The sequence below is a fragment of the Megalopta genalis genome, chromosome 3, assembly GCF_051020955.1.
Source record: "Megalopta genalis isolate 19385.01 chromosome 3, iyMegGena1_principal, whole genome shotgun sequence".
Lineage (NCBI taxonomy): Eukaryota > Metazoa > Arthropoda > Insecta > Hymenoptera > Halictidae > Megalopta > Megalopta genalis.
This window is the reverse complement of record NC_135015.1, coordinates 15,011,317-15,035,535: the sequence shown is the minus strand read 5'-3', so window position 1 is coordinate 15,035,535 and position 24,219 is coordinate 15,011,317. Positions and strand designations below refer to the sequence as shown.

The 24,219-nt window shown below is 38.0% G+C and overlaps 1 protein-coding gene across 6 annotated transcripts in view; it reads left to right on the top strand.

The window, feature by feature from the left end:
* The window catches only part of LOC117229483 (uncharacterized), a 264,414-nt gene that overhangs the window by 74,826 nt on the left and 165,369 nt on the right, over positions 1–24,219 (top strand). Inside the window, exons 1-3 of one of the 6 annotated variants that reach the window (XM_076520182.1) lie at positions 17,360–17,589; positions 17,964–18,119; positions 18,189–18,435. The exons of 2 other annotated variants lie outside the window; for them this stretch is intronic. In XM_076520182.1, coding sequence (XP_076376297.1) covers positions 18,411–18,435 — 25 coding nt within the window. In that variant the 5' untranslated portion in view covers positions 17,360–17,589; positions 17,964–18,119; positions 18,189–18,410. Of the gene's footprint in view, positions 1–17,359; positions 17,590–17,648; positions 18,436–24,219 lie in introns of those variants that run through there. 3 more of the 6 variants (XM_076520180.1, XM_076520181.1, XM_076520183.1) reach the window with 3 other exon arrangements.

Sequence of the window (24,219 nt, the reverse complement as noted above, 5' to 3'; positions counted from 1 at the left end):
CTTATTCCGCGAATGAAATTATTCAATCGTTCGTTCACTCGGATAGTTATCCAGATAAAAAATTAGCCGAATAATGCCGAATTCTTCGAATACATACGACCAACAGGAGACATTTACTATTGTCTTCGAAAAATCGTTCTCCTCGCATCATTCTTCAGAGCGAGGCTTCCGGAATGCGTTCGAAAAGCGGCGCTCGCATGCGCGCGTTCCGATCGCGTGAAACGATCGCCGCGATCAGCTAATTGCTAATCAAGAACGGGTTCCGAGAAAAGTGCGGGCCGGGAGTGGTGAAACGCGGCTATATCAGGGATCAAGAAATTCGTCGGCTTTCTTACGGGCAATTCGTGAAACACGATTAACGGACGAAGTTCGTTTCGTTCGGGCTCGGTGGCGGCGGCTAAGCGTTAATGAACCATAGTTCGCTGATTCGACGATGATCATTCGGGAGTTAATCGTCCGCGCCGCGAAAGCAATTTTGCCAACTCGACTTGTTTCGCTCGATAAGGTCTCTTGGGGCGATTGTACTTTTGCGCGTATATACAGCCACTCGCAGTGACCCTTTTCCGGGTCAGGCCCCCGCGTTCTTCTCCTTTCGCCCAACAATGCCGACTTTTACAGTCAATCTCGTTCCGTCGGAATGGAGAGTTCGAGTTCCATTTCATCCGCCGGCAGAACGTGTACGCGCGTTTAGGGACGCGAGATGGATTCGACTTCTGGCCCCACGACTTCCGTCCGGATATCTTGTTTGCCGCGTTACAAGCTTTCTCTTCACCTGCTCCTGTGTTTGTTTAATTGCGACCGCGCTGATTGCACGAGCTCGCACATCCTACCTGACCCTCGTTCCGGCCCGATCTCGGCAGGGAGCTACGACTATTCATTATCAATGAATTGTTATCGTCGTCCGTTTCTTTTTCTTGGGACTCGCTACGAAGGATGTTGGGTGAACTGTTCAACGGATCAATTCCCTCCAACGAATCTACATTTCCCTTATTATTGGTTACTGTCTATTTGTTTATGAACGGGCTAATATACAGAATATATATGTATAATATACAGCATACAATGTACAGAATATAGATATATAATATACAGAATACAATAATATACAGTATACAATATACAGAATATACACATATAATATATAGAATATATGTATATAATATACAGTATACAATATACAGAATATATATAATATTCAGTATACAATACATAGAATATGTAATAATATACAGTATACAATATACAGAATATATATAATATTCAGTGTACAATACATAGAATATGTAATAATATACAGTATACAATATACAGAATATATACATATAATATTCAGTATACAATACATAGAATATATATAATATTCAGTATACAATACATAGAATATATAATAATATTCAGTATACAATATACAGTATACAATATGCATTATATAATTTGCAGAATACATATGATACACAATATACAAATACAAACGTCCAATTTAATGAAATACGTAACTACTATTATTTGTCGAATTGTTTCCGACCTGGATAAGATCAACTACCGACCGCATTTTTGCATCATTAAAACGCAAATTAAATGTTTTAGCTTATAAGCCATGTTGAACTATATGAATATGAATAGTATGTAGAACGTGAAGCCGTGTTTCTTGAAAAAAAAATATTCGCAGGCATTACTGCTGGGTTAATTAGTTGTAAATGCCGGTGCATGTATTTTGCTCGGACAGCGTCCAAGTATTATTCACAATACGTTAAACTGGGTGATTCGTAAAAAGAAAATGATTTTAGTCCAACGATGATAAACATAGGACTGTACAAATATATTGTACACTTTATATTTAAGGAAAACAATATACGAAATTACATGATTATATTAAGTATGCAATTTTTTTTCTAAAGTGTGTTAAAGTGTTCTTAGGAAAATTACTGTGATTATACTGTTTACGTTCGATTTTTTCCGTATTTTGTTCAAAGTCAACGCTTTCGTAAAATACAGAATTTAATAAAGAATATCATATATATATAACTTTACGAATTTCTAAAATCGAATTTCGAATTTACGAATTTCTAAATCAATGATATATATATATATATATATATATATATATATATATATATATATATATATATAACTTTGATAATCTTTATTAAACTATATATTTCATAAAAATATCGTATTGAAACAACAACAGCTGACTAATGAAACAGAGAAACTAATGAATGGAAGATCGCACGAAATGTGTCGTACACGTACGATCGCGAAAACAGCGAGGTTCAAATGTTAACGAGAGTCATGTTAGAAATCGTTCATCAAAGAATCTCCAGCAGCGCAACGAAACAGCTCGTACAATCTCCGACAAATAATCACAAATAATCTGCAACAAAGTGGGCAACCCCTAATGAGAACAATCTTCAGCAACCAACCACGGCAGGCTGATGCATCTCGGAAACGGTCGCGGTAAAAGAGGTCAACGATAATATTCGGACGAAGAAATTTAACATCGCGATTACAGCGGCAACAAAATTCCGGCGCGGTTGCGGTTGCGGCGCAGCGGCGGATCGCGTGTCGCATTGGCGTCGCGTCGTGCGAATTAAAGCTTTAATTAATTAGAATGATCGTCGAGGATAGCCGACGGGTTGGCCGCGACGCTGCTCATTGGCGAAAACGGAGACGAGCAAAAGAAACGCGGCGCTGCATGGCGTGGCGGCGGCAGGTTCATTATAAAGGGGATGCAACAATACTGGGGAGCCCCGGCGAGCAGCTTGCGCATTGGCATCCGCGTGCAAAGAGGAAAGCTAACGAGCCGTGCCGGCAGTGCCGCACGTTCCGGCCATTGTTGTCAGGTAAATCGACGTCCGAATCAATTCTAATATTTCTCGTGAATCGATTGTTATCGGCTGGAGGGACGTAACGGTTACCGGCCCCGTCGCTCCCCGGTTCATAATAATAGATCTCCATGATAATGAACCGGAAAAGCGGTCCGCGACACGGCTGCCACGGTAATTCGCCGACCGTTGAGAGAAACAGCTTATAATGTTGATGCATTGGAGACGGCATATCACCCGGGAGCTGTTCTGCATCCTGGCCGACGTCGTACGCTTAATTTATGGCAGACCCGCAGTACCGTTCGCTCGCTGCAGCCGGCTCGAACCTCGATTCGACAACGCCGGAATGAAGAAGATTAAGTAAAGGAGATTCCGCTCTTGGCGAACTCGACTCGATGATCCGAATGCTCTCGGTGGCATTGTTGCTCGCTTATGGCACGCCGATGTCAGCCTCGTTGACGGTGCTCCTGGTTTCTCGATATTTCTTCTATTTTATGATTTTCTTTCTTGGCAATTCGATGGGGCAAATACGAGGCTGAGAATAACTCGAGCGGCGCGATGAACTCAAATGATGGCATAACGTATCTAGTGCTATTTTTGGAAGACGTTAATATATGTTACCCTAAAATTTAAAAAATAAGGAAGGCCGATCGATGGACGCTCATGACCTGAGATTTTAATGCGCGACTTTAAACAACAAAAAGAAAGAATATACTCTATTTAATACTTCAGCCACGCCTTTTCGTGTCGCCCGTTTTAGGTACAAGAGTTTTCTACTAGAAATTAATCTTTTTATAGATCGTATTAGATTCATTTATTCGCAGATCACAGTCACCTTATCGCGGATCAAATTCGCTTTTCTCTAAATCGGATTCAGTTACTATAAAATAATATAAGATAATATAAGATAATAATATAAAAATATAAATACTAACTAATAATTATACTAATATAATAATTATAATAACTAATAATTATACTAATATAAATACTAACTGACATAAAAATATAATACTTAAATATAATCTTACATGTCGACAGGTAAACAGCATGATGAAATACGAACCCTCAGTTTATGTGTAGAACATTTTTGTTTATATTCGCTTTTTTGATGCGGAGGCACAGAAATTGAAATCGGTACAGAAACTGGGACATCTGTGCCGCTACTGTGCTGGCAAAAGAAAAAAATGAAACGTATAAAATAATTTATAGCGAAGACGGATCTGAAGGAAGCGCGACGGGGGATCGACGGAGACGGGCAAGGTAAACTCGAGGGAAAAAAACTCATTCGAAATTCAGCTATCGGCCGGGAACGAATTTCTGAACGGATACACAATAGAGGCAATCCGACTACGGAGTTTGAAGGCGTATAGATCGCGCGGGCTCTGGACGTGGAAGTTGGTAAAGACTTCCAACGTAAGCTCGAAAGCGCGGCGCAACGAATCGCGACGAATACGAGGAAGTGACGAATGAAAGCGCTTGCCTTAAGTGACCTACATACACGGGAAACGGCGGATGGTTGGATAGGGCGAAGGGGACGGGGCCGGAGGGGGCGGCTGCGGTGTGCGTTTCCAATTTCCAATTTCGAAACTTTAAACCGTTCCGCGGCGACATCTGAAATTCCCCGACTTTTCTACGAATTTTCTACTGTGTGTAAATTCGTCTGGGACGCTTCCGATTTGCTGTTACTTTCGCGACCGGATTCGTCGCGAATTTCAATGCGCGCAATCGAAGCCGGGGGGATGCCGGGAATTTCGTGGGCGCACCGTAGGCGGAAATAATATTGTGTGTCGGATAACGAGATGCGGCGTATCCATTACAAGAGCAATTCCCCGCGCAAATGATGCCGACCGACGGGACGAGCGACGACATCGTTCCCGGGAATCTAACACTTTCGATTTGTTAGCTTCACCCCGCTTAACGTTGTCTTCGCTGGCAGAGAGTGTTCGGCATTTTTCGGTGTAATAATTTGCAGGCGTTTGATTTACTTTTATGCAAGCGGTTTCGTGGCTGAAACGACGAACTTTAGATGCGAATTTAGGACCGTAAAACAAACAAACTTTTCCACTGTAAGTGATGGCTTGCAATTGAGCCGTTTATTTTGAAAGTGGCATAAGTCACCACTTTTCATTACGGCAAAGTGACTTATGCCACTTTCAAAACAAACGGCTCAATTAGTAATATAGTAATTAGTATTAGTGATAGTATGCTATCGAAATAATTCAGATTTATCACATATATTACTGAAGAAAATTGTTCTATTTATTATTAGAGATAACTGTGATTATGAAACACCCTGTATAGATATTTTGGATGATTGCTCGATTGACGCTCGCAGAGCCATCGGTAAAAAAAGATACTTGATGGGTCATCGGACATTGGTATGATATAATATGTAGGTAAAAATGCTTAGTCACCTTTCCATTTCTTAATAATTAACTGAGATGTACTGGGTGTCTCGCTTAACCTCTTAGCTCAAGGAAATGGCAATTTTACATTTTACGATATAAATATTTGTTCTACGATTTAGGTTAAAATGCTTGTGAAACATATTGATAAATTTCGCACATTTTAGAATAATTCTAGAACAACTTGCTGAAAGAAACTGCACTCAGTATGATCGATGAAAAAAAGAACCCTCTATTTTCTATGTTTGAACCCTCTATTATGTTCTTTAATTTTGAGAAAGTCAAAATTTTGTATGTGTAATTTAAATGGTAAATGATCAAAATCCCACAGAGATTGTTTAATTGCAATGTAGAGTTCACGGTCATCGATATTTTTTTAAATAACTACATATAGTTTAATGTTACATCGCGTAGCTCGTTAAAATATACAGTCAAGTATGCGTTGTGATATGGCCTTCAAATGGCTTTGAACTCCCAAGATGAAGGTCAAACTTTGAATATTTCTCACATTTCGCTCATATTTCTCGAAAATCCTGCATTTTCCTTACAAAAAGGAGATTTAAGCTTGATCTTCATCCTCGGAATCCAAGATTATTTGAAGGTTATATGACAGCACATGTCTGAATGTATTTTGTTATAAACTTCGTGATGCAACACGAAAATGAATGTAATTCTTTAGAAAAAAAAGACAGCGATGACCTCGAAAAACTCTGCGAAATACTGACCAGTTTCTCAAAATTAAAGAAGATAATAGGAGAACCACATTTCGGTGAGACACCCTGTATATTGTAACTACTAAAATATTTTAAAATAAATAAATATTTTTAAAATATTTTCTTTTTTACAAATTCTCCGTACAAATATGCGTTAGAAAATAGTTTATCACTAGTTCGCAGTCTATTTATTCCACAGTTGCTGTTCTCTTCGAATGTGCATCGCACACAAACTGTTTGCATGCGTTAAACTTATTAGAATATTTAGTGTCATCACCGTGGCCCATAAAACATCTTCCTCGTTTTCTCGCTGCGACGTGGCTCTCGGTCGTATGATTTTTCTTCAACCGTATATGTATGTTGTGTACATAACGCGGACGTAATTTCGTTTTTCCAATGATACCGTTGGCTAATGAAAGGAAAACATTCGTGGTTTACGAGCTATCGCGAGATACCGGCGGAATATTAAAAATTTGCCGCATCGTTCGAAATCATTGGAATAACCGAGTGACAAAATGAGTCGACGGGAACTTGTGAGTCCACCATCTCTCTCTCTCTCTCTCTCTCTCTCTCTCTCTCTCTCTCTCTCTCTCTCTCTCTGCTATTTCGTCCGTTTCGTCGATCGACTGGATCGTTTGTGCTCTTAATTTCTCGGAGTAAAAGCAAACCGTCTTTTCCTCTCGTGCCGGTTATTTGTTCAGAAATGAATTGCGCGTTGTTTATATTTCAACGGCCCGCAGGTGCTTGTACACTATACCTTCCATTTGAAAAGGTACTTCGGAATCGTCCCTATTGATGACTCTTCCGTTTCAGATTCCACTTCTGGTAGCGAAGGCGATGACGTTTCTCGTTCCTCAGGTTCCTCGTCGACAAAAATTTCTACGCCGGGTTCGCGAGTCCCTTCGTCCAAATATTAAACCCTGCTTTTTTTTCAATCCATCGATCGCATCGTTACTATTATCAACTTATTCCACCGGTTAGGTCGCAGTGAACATCGCTATGCCGTTCTCGATCATAATCGCAGGTCGGTTACAAAAATATTCGGACACTTTTTAGGACGGAATAACTTTTCTAAAATTGCATCGAGCAACTTAAATTGTCCGGGATGATAAATAAACGAAAGAATGATGTTACTTCAACTTTTTTTTTACCGAAGTTGTAACTTATTCTACGTGCTGAAAATTGACACGGAGTACAAGAATCGTGCCGGCTATAAATGATAATAAGTAGGCGGATTTTAATGCAAAGTCTTCCGGGTATATCGTGTATCTTGAACCGATCGATCTTGAACAAATATTTCTCTGTTTAGCCAATGCCGATACGTTACGTTAAAGCTGATAGCACTGTATTTTGCTGCACTTTATACATTTTATTATGCTTATAAATCCGTATTTGCTGGAATGTGTAAAAGTCAGCAGTCTAATGACGATAAATTCAGCGGTGCCCAGTTAACTGTAGCAGGTCCAGGGTTTTATCGGGACATTTGTCTCAGCGGAGTACATATTGGTTTTATTCAGCTTGCTTGTCTCTGAATTACTTGGGACGTAGAGTGAAACATTCGTGTTACTCTGTCCAGTGCAGATGCAGTAACTTCCAGAAACGTTTAGGCTGTAAATGGAACAATTTTAAACTTCCCTATCTCGGGCTACCTTTAACAAAGATTCGGCTACTATTTTCTGCCAGTAGCAGTGATTTATATATTCTTTAGTTACGGAGAAAAAAGAGTAGGTCAACAAGATATCGCGTGAATTGATTATTTTCAACCGATTACAATCGTTAAAAGAGGAAAGACATTTTCATCGAAATTATGTTTTTAACAATTACCTTTGACAATTTTTATTTTGCATAAAATTTCACAGTTTGTTAATGACTAATATGACCAGTATCAGTAAATAACCAATATCACCAAACGACGATTTATTATTTTGCGTTATAATTGTTTAAGAAAAAGTCACGTAATTAAAATATTCAGGAAAATATTCGAAAGAATTTTAAAACATCGGAACGAATGATTTGAATTCTTTTTTGAGATGTTTGATGGTCCAGTTTACTGAACAATCATCAAAAGGTTTTAAAAAAACTTAAGGTTTAATTATTCATTCAAATAAAACGGTTAAGACATATCCGATTATTTAATCTTTTTGCCATTTCAATCCATTTTAATTTTCGCAACAATTTTGTCGGTGATTGTTTAGTAACCTAATCCTGCAAACTTTTTTCGTAAAAGACTGGATTGTTCGGTAAACTAAACTCTAACATCTCAAAGAAATTCAAGCCATTTGGTCCGATGCTTTAAACATTTGTTCCGTAATTAAAAATTCTCCGAATATTCTCGTGACCGACCGTAGTTTTAGTTACATCGCCAGGTTTCAAATTTATAGATTTTCACAGTAAATTGCGTTGCGGATGGGTTGCTTTCGAGTTAAACAATAGAGGATTCTGATACCGAGCGGCCGGATAAATCAGGTTCTACTGTACCTGTAACGGAGGTTGGGGGTCGATAACATCGGCACACCGAGTTCAATGAAAAGTTTGTGTGCCTGGAAAATATACGGAATGTCAGGATGCACGACGGTGCAGCAGCCTGCAGCAAACTGAAAAACTGAAATCAAAAAACTGAAAATAGAGATGCGAAACAAAAGTTGGCCCGCTCGTTACGTATTCCAAAAAATTCTTTTCGACTTTCATTCCTTGTATCACCGTACGATAAAACCTCGTGCCATCGTCAAAATGATTGAAACCGTAGAAACGTTACCAACGTTTCGATAGACGTGTTTATGCGATAATAAGAACGGTGCAGAAATAATTTACAGAAATCATCGATCGAGTCGATTCGTGTTCTGAAGATGAAAAGAATGTTTAAATTGGAGGAGATTGAAAAATACATTTCAATAATTTTCTTGAAAATAAACGACGAACGATACGTTGAAATAAAATACATCGCCTTTTTTAACGAGAAATATTATTCCACGGATTCGTTCAATTAAAAGAAGCACTATGACACCGGATTAAACATTTGTTTATGAAAACGTACAGTTTAATACATTTCGGACGGATTAATCAATAAATGCTACTGACAAATGCAGTTCTGAATTATCCGATCTGCTCTGCGAGGGCAACGTGCATAATGTGTATTGTTGGTTTGGAGTATAATGCACTTCTACCAGACATTTCAGTAATTAGTAAAATATCTCAAACCGAAGAGGAATATTCCAGATAATAATTGAACGCTTTTTCTGTATTTAAACAAAAGCCGAAAATTAATTAAAAATCTTCTCAACCGTTCGTTAACTTGCGAACAGGTGAACGATTTTAGACTATAAAAGTTGCACCACCGTGCAGCTAATTCCTCGCGCGTCCAATTGTTCACTTTGAACTCTGTTACGCTCGTAATCGAATACGGGAGTGAATTGTAGTTTTATGCGATAGAGTATTATCGCTACCGATATCATGAATAAATACCTGCGTAAGAGGCTAACGTTACCGGCCGTTACATTGTTTAATAACATTAATGTAAAATACGCATCAGTTGAAATTTCAACCATAATAGCTTCCAAGCGAAGGCTGTTTCATATGCATGCGGTGTTGTTGGAAAGGAGCCACATAGCACGGTATTCAGTCATGTTTAAATCACTTATGTTTCTCGCGGGTATTGTTTAGTAAAACAAATATAATTACCTGCTCATCGAAATGATCAATAATTCATCTCGTGTCCCATTTATACACACACATATATAATAATAACCATATTCATGTTGCATAAAAACGAGAATCATGCTAATTAATTAAAGGTGATCATCGTACCGAGAATTTGATGCATCTGTGACAAAGGGAATTAAAAGATCGAATACGGGGAGCAGTGAATATATTTTGTACAATTATAATTTACATATTTCGTTGTTCAATTTTAACATTAAATTTTAATCAATCATTTTATATTATACAATTCTTTGGTAATTAAATCGATCATTAATGGAATTTTCAATCGAGCATATTGCATATTCAGATATGTATAAACTTCTGACCGGATTATGGATTTTATGCATTCATGCGGAAAATGACTAGATTAAATACAAAACACTAAAAACAATTAAAGAATTTGAAAAGGTAATTGCGTTATTCTGCACTATTATCGCCGGCTTATCTGCCGTCCATAAAAACGAAAACGAAACAAGAGAGTCTGCGGATAAGCAATATTATTATCTTACTTCCCTTCGCGTTTCTATATTATTTTTGTAACTTCTAATTATCTTTCTGCTATTTCTATCTAACAGATTCGAAAAGAGCGTGACAATATTTCCATATTTTTCCGAAACACAAAATGTTCTCTTCCAATGTCTCGCACCGCGTTCCTTCACTAATTTTCGCCGCGAACGCGCCGAATCCGCGGCCTGCTAATCTCCTACGGTTTCGCACGCACAATAAGACGAACGGAATCACCGATGGGAGCGGGAAGTGTGCGGATCCGAATGCGTCGAAGAGTATGCGAAAGTATGATATCGCTGGTAAAAGTGCTGGAACGCAGCAGACGCCGGAAAAGGGGGAGAAAAGGACGGCGGCCGGGGAGGGTTTTATGTGAGCAAAGCTTCAGCCGGTCCCTGGCCTTGTGCAAACGTATGCACAAACACTTGAGCCCGTGTTTCGGACGACGTGGCGGTACTCGCGGGTTTACCAACATCACGGTCGAAGAGAGCAGGCGAAACGAACGTCCGAGCTTTTAAATCTCAACAACCGTGTCTGTCCTGATATGGCAGGTTGGAACGGCTGGATCAATCGACCACCAGGAATAATGAATGTTGAATGAGTAGCGTGATTGCTCGTCCTGCATGTACAGGGTGGTTTAAAAATGGATACCGTCGCCGCGGGTTCTGAACCCGCGTTGCCCACAGGTGCCTCGCATGATCTCCGATCGGCCATAATGCGTTTTCCCTGTAGTCCACTTTCGGCTTTTGTTTTCCACCTCGTTGAACACTTGGCCGTCTCAGCACTTTATTCCCGTAAATCTGTACTGTAAGAAGATAGAAGAACGCCGGGGCTGCGAGAGCTTTAATTACGTTCTCGGCTGTTTTATTGTTACCCGATCGTTTTGCCATTGACACGGACGTTTGATAAGAGGAGCGCTCGAACGCCTAATCGGTGTAATAATTTTCGTTAAAATTAACTGGCGCACTGGAGCCTCGATAGAAGGAGCCTGATAAAAGGTGCAAAGGCATGTAATCCAGTTTTAGATAAACGTTCTATCGATATTTTATTCTTGGCCAGTGTCTAAAATAAAACGAACGTGGAACATCGAACTCTGACTAAAAAATGAAGTAGGAATAGAATGCTAGGGTCACAAGTGCGAGGATAAAGCAACCGTGTTCGTGGATTATTTGTGAAAATGTTCGTTTGGCCGTGTGACGAAACCATTTTGAGAATTATTCTGATCGAAAATGGAGTCTGTTATTGTATCTTGTGGTAAGCTGAAATCGAATACTGATAATTAATGCTTCGTCGGATAATTAATCGTTAACTCTGACAATAAGTAATACCGTATATGTAAATGCGAGTCGTACGTATTGTTGAAATATATGTCAACGTTTGCGTGAAAATCGAACCTGGTTGCACGATTCTGAGACACTGTGTACACATTGGAAATATCACCGTCCTGATTGTATTGGCCAGTGGTCGTATAATCACGTAATTTTGTAAAAACGCGAAATGGAAGAAGAAAAGTGGTCGGGTTTCGGAATACGGTAAAAACAAATTGAACGGGGCAATCAGCTTTTGATTGGACGCCGTGGAACATCATAAATAATTTATGGAGATTCTAGAAATCATGAATACGCCGGCCATGAATATTATCTTTTTACATCGACGAATCTTCCGACAATTTCTGTCGGAAATTCGAATTTCCGGCTGTTGTTTCCAAGCGGAAATTCGAAATATCTGAAAATTTGCTTTTCGACAAACATAACGATCATTTTATTTTGCATCAACGTGCACATACGAAAGTTGCATTAGATTTATATTATAGAAATTTAATTTACGCGACATATAAACGAAACTAGACGACGGTTCGGTTATATTATTATTTTATTTTCTTATATTTCTCTTTCCAAAAAATATTCTGATACCGTTTGAATGTATTCATGACATTTCATTGTTAATGCAAAAATAAGAACGAAAACTGTCCTTCTGAATAAGATAGACTTCATTTTTAATTAGGTGCCCGATGCTTAGAATTTAATAAATAACTAGATCTATGACCTAGGAACAACTGCTTACATTATTCCAAGGTTTTAACTTGAGAAATATCAAGAAAACTGTTCACGGCCCCTGAAGAAGAGCAAATTAGCTCCAGCCTATATCGAGTATTCCTTTGTTTGAGAGCATGAAGTTCCCCATTATGTGTTTGTCGATAAATGGATATCGGGAAAGTTCGCCGACTCATTATTTAGCAGGAAATGAAAGCTTCCTGGGCGTCAACGTTAAAAGACGCGGCTCATTTATTTATTACGTTGTAGCATTAATGCGGATGCGGGAAAGCTGTCCGTCCGACGTCGCTTATTCTTTATAATCATCGAAGCAATCCGTTTATCCCGAGCCTTTACGACGAACGCGGCGAATGGAATCGCTTTCACGGCGCGCGTTCGGCATATTGAAACGCGGCGAAACTGGAGCGTCTTTTGCGCGATTTGAATTTATGTATTCTCACGATTCCCCGTCTCTTTAATTACATGCGAACATCTAGAGCGTGACTTGTGTTCCAGCGATTCATTGCCCATGGACCATCCTTAAATGGCTCGATCCATCTCACCGCCGTTCTTACATTTAAGGGCACGTTCTTATCGAGAGCTGGCGAACGTTGATCATTCCCAAGATTCAGATCATTCAGATCCATGGAATCTTTTTCGCCCTTAATGTTTGAAATGTGTTTAACCCTAGAAAGATAACCATATGACAACGTACGTAAAAGATAACCATACGCTTCAGAGGCGCATGCTTTTCTAAGGCGTCAATTTTATACTAACAATGGATATTTATTTAAGTTAATCTAGTCATTTTAAAGGTTTGCCATTATTGTAAAAATAAAATGCATTTATATTATATTTTTTTATATTTTAAGTAATTTTAAACTTAAATCACTAGACCTCTATGAAAAATTAACAAAAATCGACAGTCTTCGCAGGCGCCTCTGCGACGTAGGTTATCTTTCTCGGGTTAAACTCTCTGTACATCGGATTTGGAGAAGTTAAGATGCTTTACATTACAGTTAACATTCGCGAGTAGATATTTTAATAAATACATGTCTTATTAAGTTATATTATATTATAGCAAAGCATATAACGCATCGTTTATATCGCAATATTGTTTTATTCGGTGCACACGACAAATTAAAAGAAATGACGAAAATAAGGAACGACAACAAATGAAGAAGTAAAATAAAATTTAAAAAATTATAAAGAGATAAAATTAATACTACGAAACGAGAATAACGCAGGCCCGATTTAAGTACTTGTTTACAACGAAACGTTAACTTAGAGCCAGAAAATAAAAGTTATTCCACTTCGGATGTTCACGACGATGCGTATAATGTATTTCATCGAATATACATATATAAAATTATGGATTTAGAGAAACGCGTCCGATTATTTAAGCACCAGGACGAATATTGACAAATAAATATACCCGGCCACCATTTGAAAGCTATTTTAACCGGGGCGCGGCGCATATAAAACATTGTAAATCAGCTTGTGTATTTTAGCCTGTTTGTGGTTTATCGAGTGCTACCGTCTTACGGTCACAGGTTAAAGGTGTGTTTACACGGGAAATTTCCGCTTTCCGTGTTTACAAGCAGGATCGTGTCGAGTAGCAGACTGCCAGTTGTCCGATAGGGCCGTTTGCGAGCGTCGTCGTACTCGAAAGTCTGTCCCGAACGCGTTTCCTCCCTTCGTGGTCCCTTGTGTGCCACCATCGTCCTTGATACCGGCCGACATTTTCAACGTCTGTTGCAACCCGGTTGCATATAGCCTGTATCTCAAAAGAAGAGACCCGTGATATGCTCGACGGCGAGCAGCAACCCTGTCGCATGTTGTAAAGTGCGCGGTGTTGTGTCTCTTTCGACCCTTAAGATTCGCCGGGTTTATCTCGTGATAAGCCGAACTTGTTTGCTCATCCAACGATGGGTCACGATTCGAGGTTTCAAAGTTTTCCGTAGCATTTTTGATCGGTGATGTTGTTATTCGTCGCAGGATGTTTGTCGTTTCAGAGAAATTGACCCGCTTTTATTTACATAGTAATGTGTTTTCCGTAACGGCGGAATTTGCGCGCCCGGTGTACGTGCATGAATTTCGGTTTTAAGCTACTCTTTCTCACATTTTCCAGCATCATACGATATACATTTTTATGAGCACGTTCGGTTCTACATCGGACACATTATTTTTTAACCGGCTCTTGACATTCTTTGATTTTATTGTAACACGTTGAACGAACTTGGATTCCTCCCTTGGATTCCCAAATGTTGACTCTCTTTTTTCGGTGTAATTAATCAAATAATCGGGCATTTTCGAAATTGTTATCCGACACTTGACATTTCAAATTCCCGCGAAATTATGACCAAAATTAGTTTATTGAGCAGAACATTCTTAAACTCCAAAATTAGCCTTTCCTCAACGATTGAATTTCATAAATTGCATGGAAACCTCGTCTAAGGATCTATTTAACCTAAAACTAACAATCTATTTTCTCAATAGATTTAAAGGATCACAACTTTCATTCTACGGTCCTGTAATTATTATTATTCCCTTAGATCTTATCATTTGTCTCAAAGCTTACCAAAACACATCGCGCTTTCTCCTATTTTTCCTATTTTTCCTATTTTTCCTACTCCAACAAAATTGCAAACTTTGCCAGAATTTGTTTAACCGTCATCCAACATCTCGAAAAGATTCGAATCACATGTTCCAACCATTAAAAGATCATTCCGTTTTAAACGATGTCTGAACATTTTAGCGAGCCACTGCGCATAAAAGCTGCGATCAAATAGCACGCGTTCCAAATGAATTCTCGAGCCGGTTCCTGTGCGACGAAGCGGACCTTAAACAAATCGTCCGCCGGTTATCACGGAATCGGTGTCGCGGTTTGTTCGATGATCGAAAAGCTCGGAGAGCCGCAAGGACGACCGATACCATCGAACAGATATCGTTGCGGCGCGGCGTTCATAATCGTGCGCGCTCGTATTTTATAAGAACCGGCTCGCTGCAGCATGCATTAAATCCGCAAAAGATGTGTGTGCACGCGCGAGATGTATACGCATTGTTGTTCGACACGATTCCCGATTCTATACACGACGATCCATTCTTCCGCGAGACAGAACGATTTGTTAAAGTGAAACCGGAGAAGCGTTTTAGAATCCACCCGCATTTTCCTCTCCTCTCGACTCGTTTCACCACCGCCATCCTCCGCTATCCTCTTCCATCCCCCGTTTTATCCACCCCTCGCATCGTCTCGCCGCGCCTCGCCCCCCGCCGCCACCACCCCATTCCGTAGAGTGCGACTAAATCGTCAAAGATCGTTTGAACATCTTTCAAGAAGTACCGACGCAGTCCCGGGAAAATGGACTGCGCGGATGGCGAGACTGCGGGGAGGAGTTTGAAGGGAGAACAGTTTCAGCATGACGAAACGGGAAACGCGATTTGCTTCGACGGCAGACGGCGCGATAAAGTTTTAACAGGTTTAGTTTTGGGGGAGAATAGACGCTGCGACGGCTAATGCATTATATTGCGACAGTACATAATACATGGCCTGTTTTCTTCGTAGGATTCATTTTCTGCGCGACGGATCTTCCCTCCCGGCAGTACCGAATTTGTTCGGTGTCGAGGGGATCCGCACGCGATTCGAAGGAATCCACTGCGACGATACGCTCCAAAAAATACCGCACCTGCGTGCCGTTCGGCTCGTCGATTCGGTTAAAATTAATCGAACTCTGCGAATCATGTGCACCGGAATTGCTCATTGTTTGTATGAAATTTGTTTCGAGCAGCATTTCGAATAGAATTTCATTCGGCTAGTCGTTCAAGTTTTATTGAGTTTTATTCGAATAATGATTCGAATAAATTCTTCGATCATTTCTCAAGCATATCGAGCCAAAGAAATTGTATTCCAATAATGATTCGGATAAATTCTTCGATCATTTCTCAAGCATATCGAGCCAAATAAATTGTATTCGAATAATGATTCGAATAAATTCTTCGATAATTTCTCAAGCATATCGAGCCAAAGAAATTGTATTCCAATAATGATTCGGATAAATTCTTCGATCATTTCTCAAGCATATTGAGCCAAAGAAATTGTATTCAAATAATGATTCGAATAAATTCTTCGATCATTTCTCAAGCATATCGAGCCAAAGAAATTGTATTCGAATAATGATTCGAATAAATTCTTCGATAATTTCTCAAGCATATCGAGCCAAAAAAATTGTATTCGAATAATGATTCGAATAAATTCTTCGATAATTTCTCAAGCATATCAAGCCAAAGAAATTGTATTCGAATAAATTCTTCGATAATTTCTCAAGCATATCAAGCCAAAGAAATTGTATTCGAATAAATTCTTCGATAATTTCTCAAGCATATCGAGCCAAAGAAATCGTATTCCAATGAATTTGTATTCGTACGAATGAAATTTTGTTCGAATTGAAACGAATCGTTTCGAATGAAGTTTTATTCGAAAATATAAACCGTAGAGTTTGAGATCGTAGTCGTTGTTGCACGTTGCGACGCAACGTACGCGTTAGTGTTTTCCCTCGGAAGTATACCAATTTCAAAGTTGACCTCGACAATTGTTGGAGCAACGGAAGGTTTTGTATATGTACGTGTAACGCGGCCCTCCAAGCCGAGTGCTCCCCACAGCTAACTTGGAGTTGATGGTCCGGAAAGTTCAGGTTCTAGGTTTGAAATGTGATAATAGGGATTATGAGATTATACATATATTGTTTGTGGACTCGGCGGAGAATCATTCGCAAAATTACAACGCTACTTTATACGTTCGCGGTCTCTCGGTCGCGAGATTTAATTCTTTCGAAATTCTTTATTTCGTTAATTTTTAGGGCATTCGCACGGGTCTTCGTAGATTATTTGTAATTGTTGAACCGTAGACGGTCAACAAAAGTTGTCTACGGCTGATATTATTTTTATTATTTTGCATTCCACATTTTCATGTTCGTCACAAATGCATTAATTTGGATTCTAACATGTAACGAACGTAACGAGTAGACTCCGAGTCTTTATGCAAAGTACAGGTAATTGGAACATGAGCTACAGAGAAATTTATTTTCATTCTTGTTAGCTTGTACATTTAAATTTCGCGCGAATTTTCCCTTATGCGACTCTGGGCCCAAGCCACCTGGTGTTCACAGAGTGAACTGCTCGTTGCTTATAGTCTGTGAGAGAGAAAGACAAGTGTCGTGTCGAGTGTATTAAAAAAGTTTAATTGACTTATTTATCCTGTTAATTATTACACATTCGTGGACATTAAATGACATTTTGAATAGGTTTAAATTAATCTCCAACAGCATCGTTAAATCTTTCTCCTAGATTTACTGTTTCGTATTCAGTCCACTCGGTTTCGTTCTAAATGCATAAAATCCACAGTCTAGCAGTGAGTCTTTCTTGATTTGTAAAGATATTCTAGTCGAAAGTTCGTCGTTTTGTGAACTGTTAATAATTGATTATCTTTCAAGAGAATGTTCGAATTCTTCGCTTCAGAATTAACTTTGCTAACTTGAACGACCGCTTGTTTGAAACTCCGTCGAGAAGCCTACCGTCGCGGTGTGCTATAGTTAAATAATTTAAAAAGTTTCCGATGTAAAACCGTACCGGGTGTCTCTCTTGAGCGTGAAAATATCCTCTTCAATTACGACAAAGCAAGAAATATTTTATGCGTAATTTCAATTTCGTTTAGTTGTTTTGATAACCGAGAGAAAAATAACCTATCTTTTCTTAAATAAACTTCTTGCTTCGTCACGATTAAAGGGGACACTTTCGGATCACAGTCAAGAGGCACCATGTACACGCATAAGTTTCGATACGATGATAAAAAGACACCGCAACGGATCACCTGAAAGTTTGTCATTTTACGATTCAAGAATGGCGCACGTCGCTCGTCGTATACGTTCTCGTTATCTGAAAGTAATTGGAGAGTGAAATTCGAGCCGCCATGCGGCATTAGCGCACGACACTGACAACTTAATCTTCTAGGATAGAATATGCCAACCATTGAAATATTAAGACGTGACGTTATCAAGTACAAAATTCCGGCGTGGCATTGCTCCGGTGAATACAGTGTATCCTTTATTCGGAATCACGGTGTACACACGAGATTTGGTGTCAGTTCTCTGTGTGTCTGTGTGCATCAAGAGTTTCTGCTGGGTCCGGCGGGAATCACCGGTTGAGATATCGAAAACCTCTAGGGTGCGTAGTATGCTGTCGAATTCACGAAGCCAAGGTACAGTTCAGATAAATGATACTGCCTAAGTAATAATTCATGCCGCGTTATTCCTTTAAATAAATAATATCCTGTTCCTGTCGATACGATAATAATTAATACAGGTTCCTATTACAGGCGATGATCAGCTACGGTTCAATTAGGCCTTGATCGACCAATTTTGTCAAGTCCAATTCGTTTTATTACTACTTTCATGCAAAATATGATGCAATAAGTCAAATAGGAATTTTGTTTTTTTCTTAACTACTTTGAATTGGTTTTTGAAATAGTATATGATAGTGTAATAGTATATAGTATATGATATATAGTATATGATATATGTATAGCATATGATATATAGTATTATAGTAGATATATAGTATATAGTATATGATATATAGTATATGATAATATAATAGTATATTCTTCACTAATTTTTTAATTGGTTTCAAATACTACATAGTTATTCTTAACTAATTTCAATTCGTTTAAAATAGTATATGGATATCTTTAAATAATTTTAATTGGTTCAAGATAGTACAAGGATATTCTCAGCTAATTTTAAATGATTTAAAATGTTACATGGACATTCTTAATTAATTTGAATTTGTTTAAAATATAATATGGACATTCATAGTCTTTTAATCTTCAACTTATTTTCAATCTCCTCTACTCTTATTGTTAATGCATAAAATGCATGATTGCATACAATACATGATTTAATACCAAAGAAAAGAAACTGTTCTCTTAGAATATTTCGCACATAATTCTTTTATGTACACAAAACACGAACGTCTTATCGTTAGGTATCGAAGGAGCGGTTCAGGTATCGAAGACGCTGGTAGCCTCGTAAACATTGGATGCATTGAGAATCTCTGTTGTAACTTCGAAGTTCCGCCATACTAGACAGGTCAAGGATGCCGAAAGCCAGTGATTACCGATACCTACGCAATCTCAAAGTTGCTGCAGCTTGTTAACATCAAACTTGACGAGTCCGTGATCAATCCTGCGGGGACTCTCGAGTCACTCAGCAGTCACATCAATTTTCAGGAGGACAAAATTGACTGCCCCCCGTGTCGCGCGAGAGTTTCGGGCGTCAAAATTTGCCCTCGGGATTCTGAATCTTGATCAGGCCAAATTGAAACACACTTTGGATTCCAATGACGTCTTTAAATACCCAAAACTATGTATAAATGTGTCGCAGTGTTTCCTATATTTTAAACACATACACATGTGTTCGTAATGCAAATATGTACAGTCAGTCGCAGAGCCAGAAGTGCATCGTTTTAATAGAAGCTCGTCGATACGAAACACGAAACGAATTGAACACTTTTCGAGACGGAATAACCTTCTTCAAATTCGACTTGTAATTTCTTGAGATGTTGGACGGATTAGATACGATCTCTTTTACCGCGTCGATTAGCACTTCTTCGGTCTTAATAATTATCCTTAATAATTATCCATCACTAGACCTATCAATCCAGTCAAAATGACTGGTTCCTGAATTTTCCTAATTTTTGATGTTATAAAAATGTTTCTACGAAAATCTTTTTGATAAGCTTTCTTAATCAACTATATATTTTAATAGAAAATTGTCATTGTTATGAACCAATATACATTAGTTGCATTTAGGGCTCGGCAGTTCTAGTGTTAATAGTAATTAAAAACGAGTAGAGATGCAATTTGGCGCAGTAGAGACATAAATTAGAAACATTAAAATTGCAATCGAGTAACTAATATCTCAAAGAAATTCAAGTCGTTCTATCGAACTTTAAAAGAGGCGTTCGATTACTTTCGCGAGCCCGTGCGGGCGTCTTGAACGAATTTAAAATTTGATGGGCGCCGGTAGACTCTTGCGACAGACTGTACCTCCTTGTCAAATAATAAGACGTTACTTTGTAAATAGTTTAGAACAGGCTTCATGAATTATTCAGTAACGTTGAGTTTTATTGACATTTCGAAGCCCGGTATACCTTGAATTCCGTCAATTACAGTTTCTTGTTCGAAAGGCTGTTTATACGAGTGGTTAAGGCGGAATCTTTGCGGCAGAGCTTACGCCAGGCGTCGGAGGGTTTATCATTTCGCGCGCAAGTAATTTCAAGTTATCGATCTATGCAAATTGCGGTCGTGTTAGTAAACTCTCGAAGGTACCGGCATAATCTTTACGTAACGTGTCTGCGAACGTACCTTCAGGAAACCGACTCACTTGCCGCCACTTAATCACATATTTCACGCATACATATATTATACCAGCATTATCGTGTTTGCGGATTTGAAACGCTAACACGCTTAGATCTTCATTACAGCAGAGTAGACTGGCACGTTATGGGGAGAGAGGACTCTGTACGTGTATATGAACGTATTATGAATTTTATTTCATAGAAATTTCTTCGATAATCTTTTCTATTATATTAAATTATAATTTTTAAAATTTTATTTAATGTAAATATTTGATATGTAATAATAAGCATTTAAAATTTGAATTTATATAGGATTAATTTCAATTAATAAGTATACTAACACTGATTAAAAATCATATAGTTTATTATATCAAAAAATTATTATATAATAATATACTTATTGCTTACTTACTACTAATATAGTTATTATTATTATAATATAATAACAATAATATAATTATAATATAATAATAATATATATATATAATAATATAATAATAATAATATAATAACATATAATATATAATTATTATATAGTTATTATTATTACATAATAATATGTATTACTTACATGAAAGACGTTACTATCCATATTTAGAGTATTGATCTAATAGCTGAAAATTTAGCTCGTTCATGCGAACGCGTGCAAGATAATTAATATAAATCAAAGCCGTATAGTTGAAATATATGATCGTACATAAATAACTATATTAATTTATTATTTATATATGTGAAGATAATCTTCTCCCAATTTTGGCAATTATCGCCGTTAGTTCGGCGACGGTTAACGCGGTCCACAAAATGACACGGTGCTTGCAAAGTTGAAAGCGATGAATCAAATACATACGCGCGGCGTCGGGCACCAGATAACTAATGCGTTGAGTGAAAACTGGAACACAAACGGCAAAGCAGCTTTTGCACGGGAGCATTAATGGCAGTCCGGGGAGACACATTATTTCAAAGTCTACATGACTTGGTGACGTTATCCGATTTGCTTTAATTCAAGCGTTGTTCTGGACGGATGGCTTTGCTGGCTGCGAGTCGATTGCGGACGCTTGCGGAAAAACGGCTCCACCGCGCGGCGCGACGTCGCTTCAGAACATTAAATCCGACGAATTCCGTCAGAATAGTTTCGTGATTATGTATACATATAATATGAACCGCGCTGCCGGTATTGGATCTGTCTCCCGTAAAATTAATAATGCTCCATGCCAGCAATATCATTGTACAGCCGCTGCTCTTCTTCCGTTTTCGTGTCACGGGCTTTTCCGTTCTGTCCAAACTTCCCTCGCGAATTTTTCTCGTTTTCTGATTACCGGCTGTAATTAGACCGCGAATCTCTCTTTCGTTCCCTCTCCGATCATTTTAATAAGTTCAGAGAGTAGCATATCGATGTTATTCGATCATTTGAATTCTTATACTGCGCCAAATTCCTGCTCGCTTTTAACCACTGTTCTACGATCTCTTTTACGACCGCGTCGATTAGCACTTCTTCGGTCTTAATAATTATCCTGATCCATCATTTTAATACTAGACCTATCAATCCAATTTTTCTAATTTTTGATGTTATAAAAATGTTTCTACGAAAATCTTTTTGATTAGCTTTCTTATATATAGAATATATATATATGTATATATATTTTAATATATAATATAATAATATATAATAATATATATTTTAATATATAATATAACAATATATAATAATATATATTTTAATATATATTTTAATAGAAAATTGTCATTGTTATAAACCAATATACATTAGTTGCATTTAGGGCTCGGCAGTTCTAGTGTTAATAGTAATTAAAAAAGGTTAGAGATGTGCAATTTGGCGCAGTAGAGACACAAAATTGAATTGAATTTCTGACTGTTGATCTGCAATTTGAGAACTATTAAAAAAACTGCCAGCAGATTAAGAACTGCAAGAATCGAAATTAGGCTGAAACGTGAACCATTTCGACATATATTGTGGACAATCTTAAGATAAGGCGGTCCTAAAATTTTATCAGACTTTACAACCTTCGAAATTTAATGTACGCAGTATAATTACATAAAGGACCGTCATGCATAAGCTAGCCAAGGATTTGTTCGTGATAGTGCGTAGGTCTCAAAACGGCATCGCGATTTGTTCGTTCCGGTTCGTTCCTGCGATCGTAAAATATTCCAACGGGAGAAATATAGGGCTGGCCAGACCTCGCGCCATCGTTAAAACGGGGCGAGGGTGGCAACACTTAATAATGCGTTACTTGCGCGGAGTCCCCGTATCGATCATAGTAAACAGAAAAGGAGCGAGGGATTAAATTTTTCGTTGTAGACTTTTTTTTATATTGAAAACTGTCCGCAGCGCGCAGCGTCGAAAACTGTTTTTATTTATCGATGGCTGTCACTGTGACGCCCACGTTCACGAGACCCGTCGATACGATTTTTAGGATTATTGAGACGGTAGGAATGCATTTATGAAAAGTTTATTCGATGTTACTTCGGGCAAATATTATAATAAAAGTCGTTGGAAAATTTGTACTCGTCCAAACGACGAGTTCCAAAATATTAAATTTACGATTATTGTAAAGACACGTTAATGAGGAATTAAAAATTCCACAATTAGCTACTTGAGACAAATACTACAATAAGAACCGCTAAAAAATCGAATAAATTTAATACGTTTCCAGCAGGTAAAGCGTTGAGGATTGTACTCTTCAAAGCGGTTTCGAGAAGTGACTAATCGATGAAAATGTTCTCCCTTGTCTCGGACAAGTGCTAAAAGTTTTTATCTCATAGGGTGCTTTAACAAGAGAACTTCGGTAAACCCCAAAACTTCGATTTTTTAAAAAACTTTGCAGAGTTCGAGGATCTAATAAAAGTGTCGAATAATCTTCCAACTTTTGGTTACTCGGGGCGAAGATATTCTTCGAAGTGTTCCATAACAAACTTGTTAATGTTTAATAGAAGAAATTATCTCACAAAATTTCAGAAATGCATTTTCAATTTACTCTGTTTGATCCTTTCCAAGCGAATCTATATTCTCTTAGACAATAGTACGATTGAAAGTGATTAAAATTGCTTCGCTGTACTGCTTTTCCAAAACCGTTTCGGTGGTGAGATCGAAATTAAATTAACTGTATTAAATTCCACCGGGATGAGTTGCTGTTTCTGGGCTTCTATTTCAATCGTACCTTCCCGACGGTGTTTCAGAGAAAACGTCTAAATCAACAAATTCAAACTTTCATTGTTATTTTGGTCGTTACGTTTCGAACGTTTCTACCTGCAATATATCGGCTCAGAAACGTATTATGGAAAATTCATTCGAGTGTATAATTTCCCAAATCCTGACGGTTATGGCCAATATTCCGTTTCTGGCCGTCTGTATCATTAATCATATTTTCTCATTTGAAGTGAACAACGCAAAGAAGAATTTCTTTTTAACTAAGTAAAATGAAATTACTTTTACATCGTCAAGACCGTGAATTTTTATGCAAAATAAAAATTGTCTTCTTCTAATAACTTTAACAATTGTCACGTAATACAAAAATATATTAATTTGTATTAATACAAAAATATTCTGAAATTCTTTTAATGATTCTAAAGTTTTGTATTCGACCTAGTGATTTTTGTCAAAAATCCA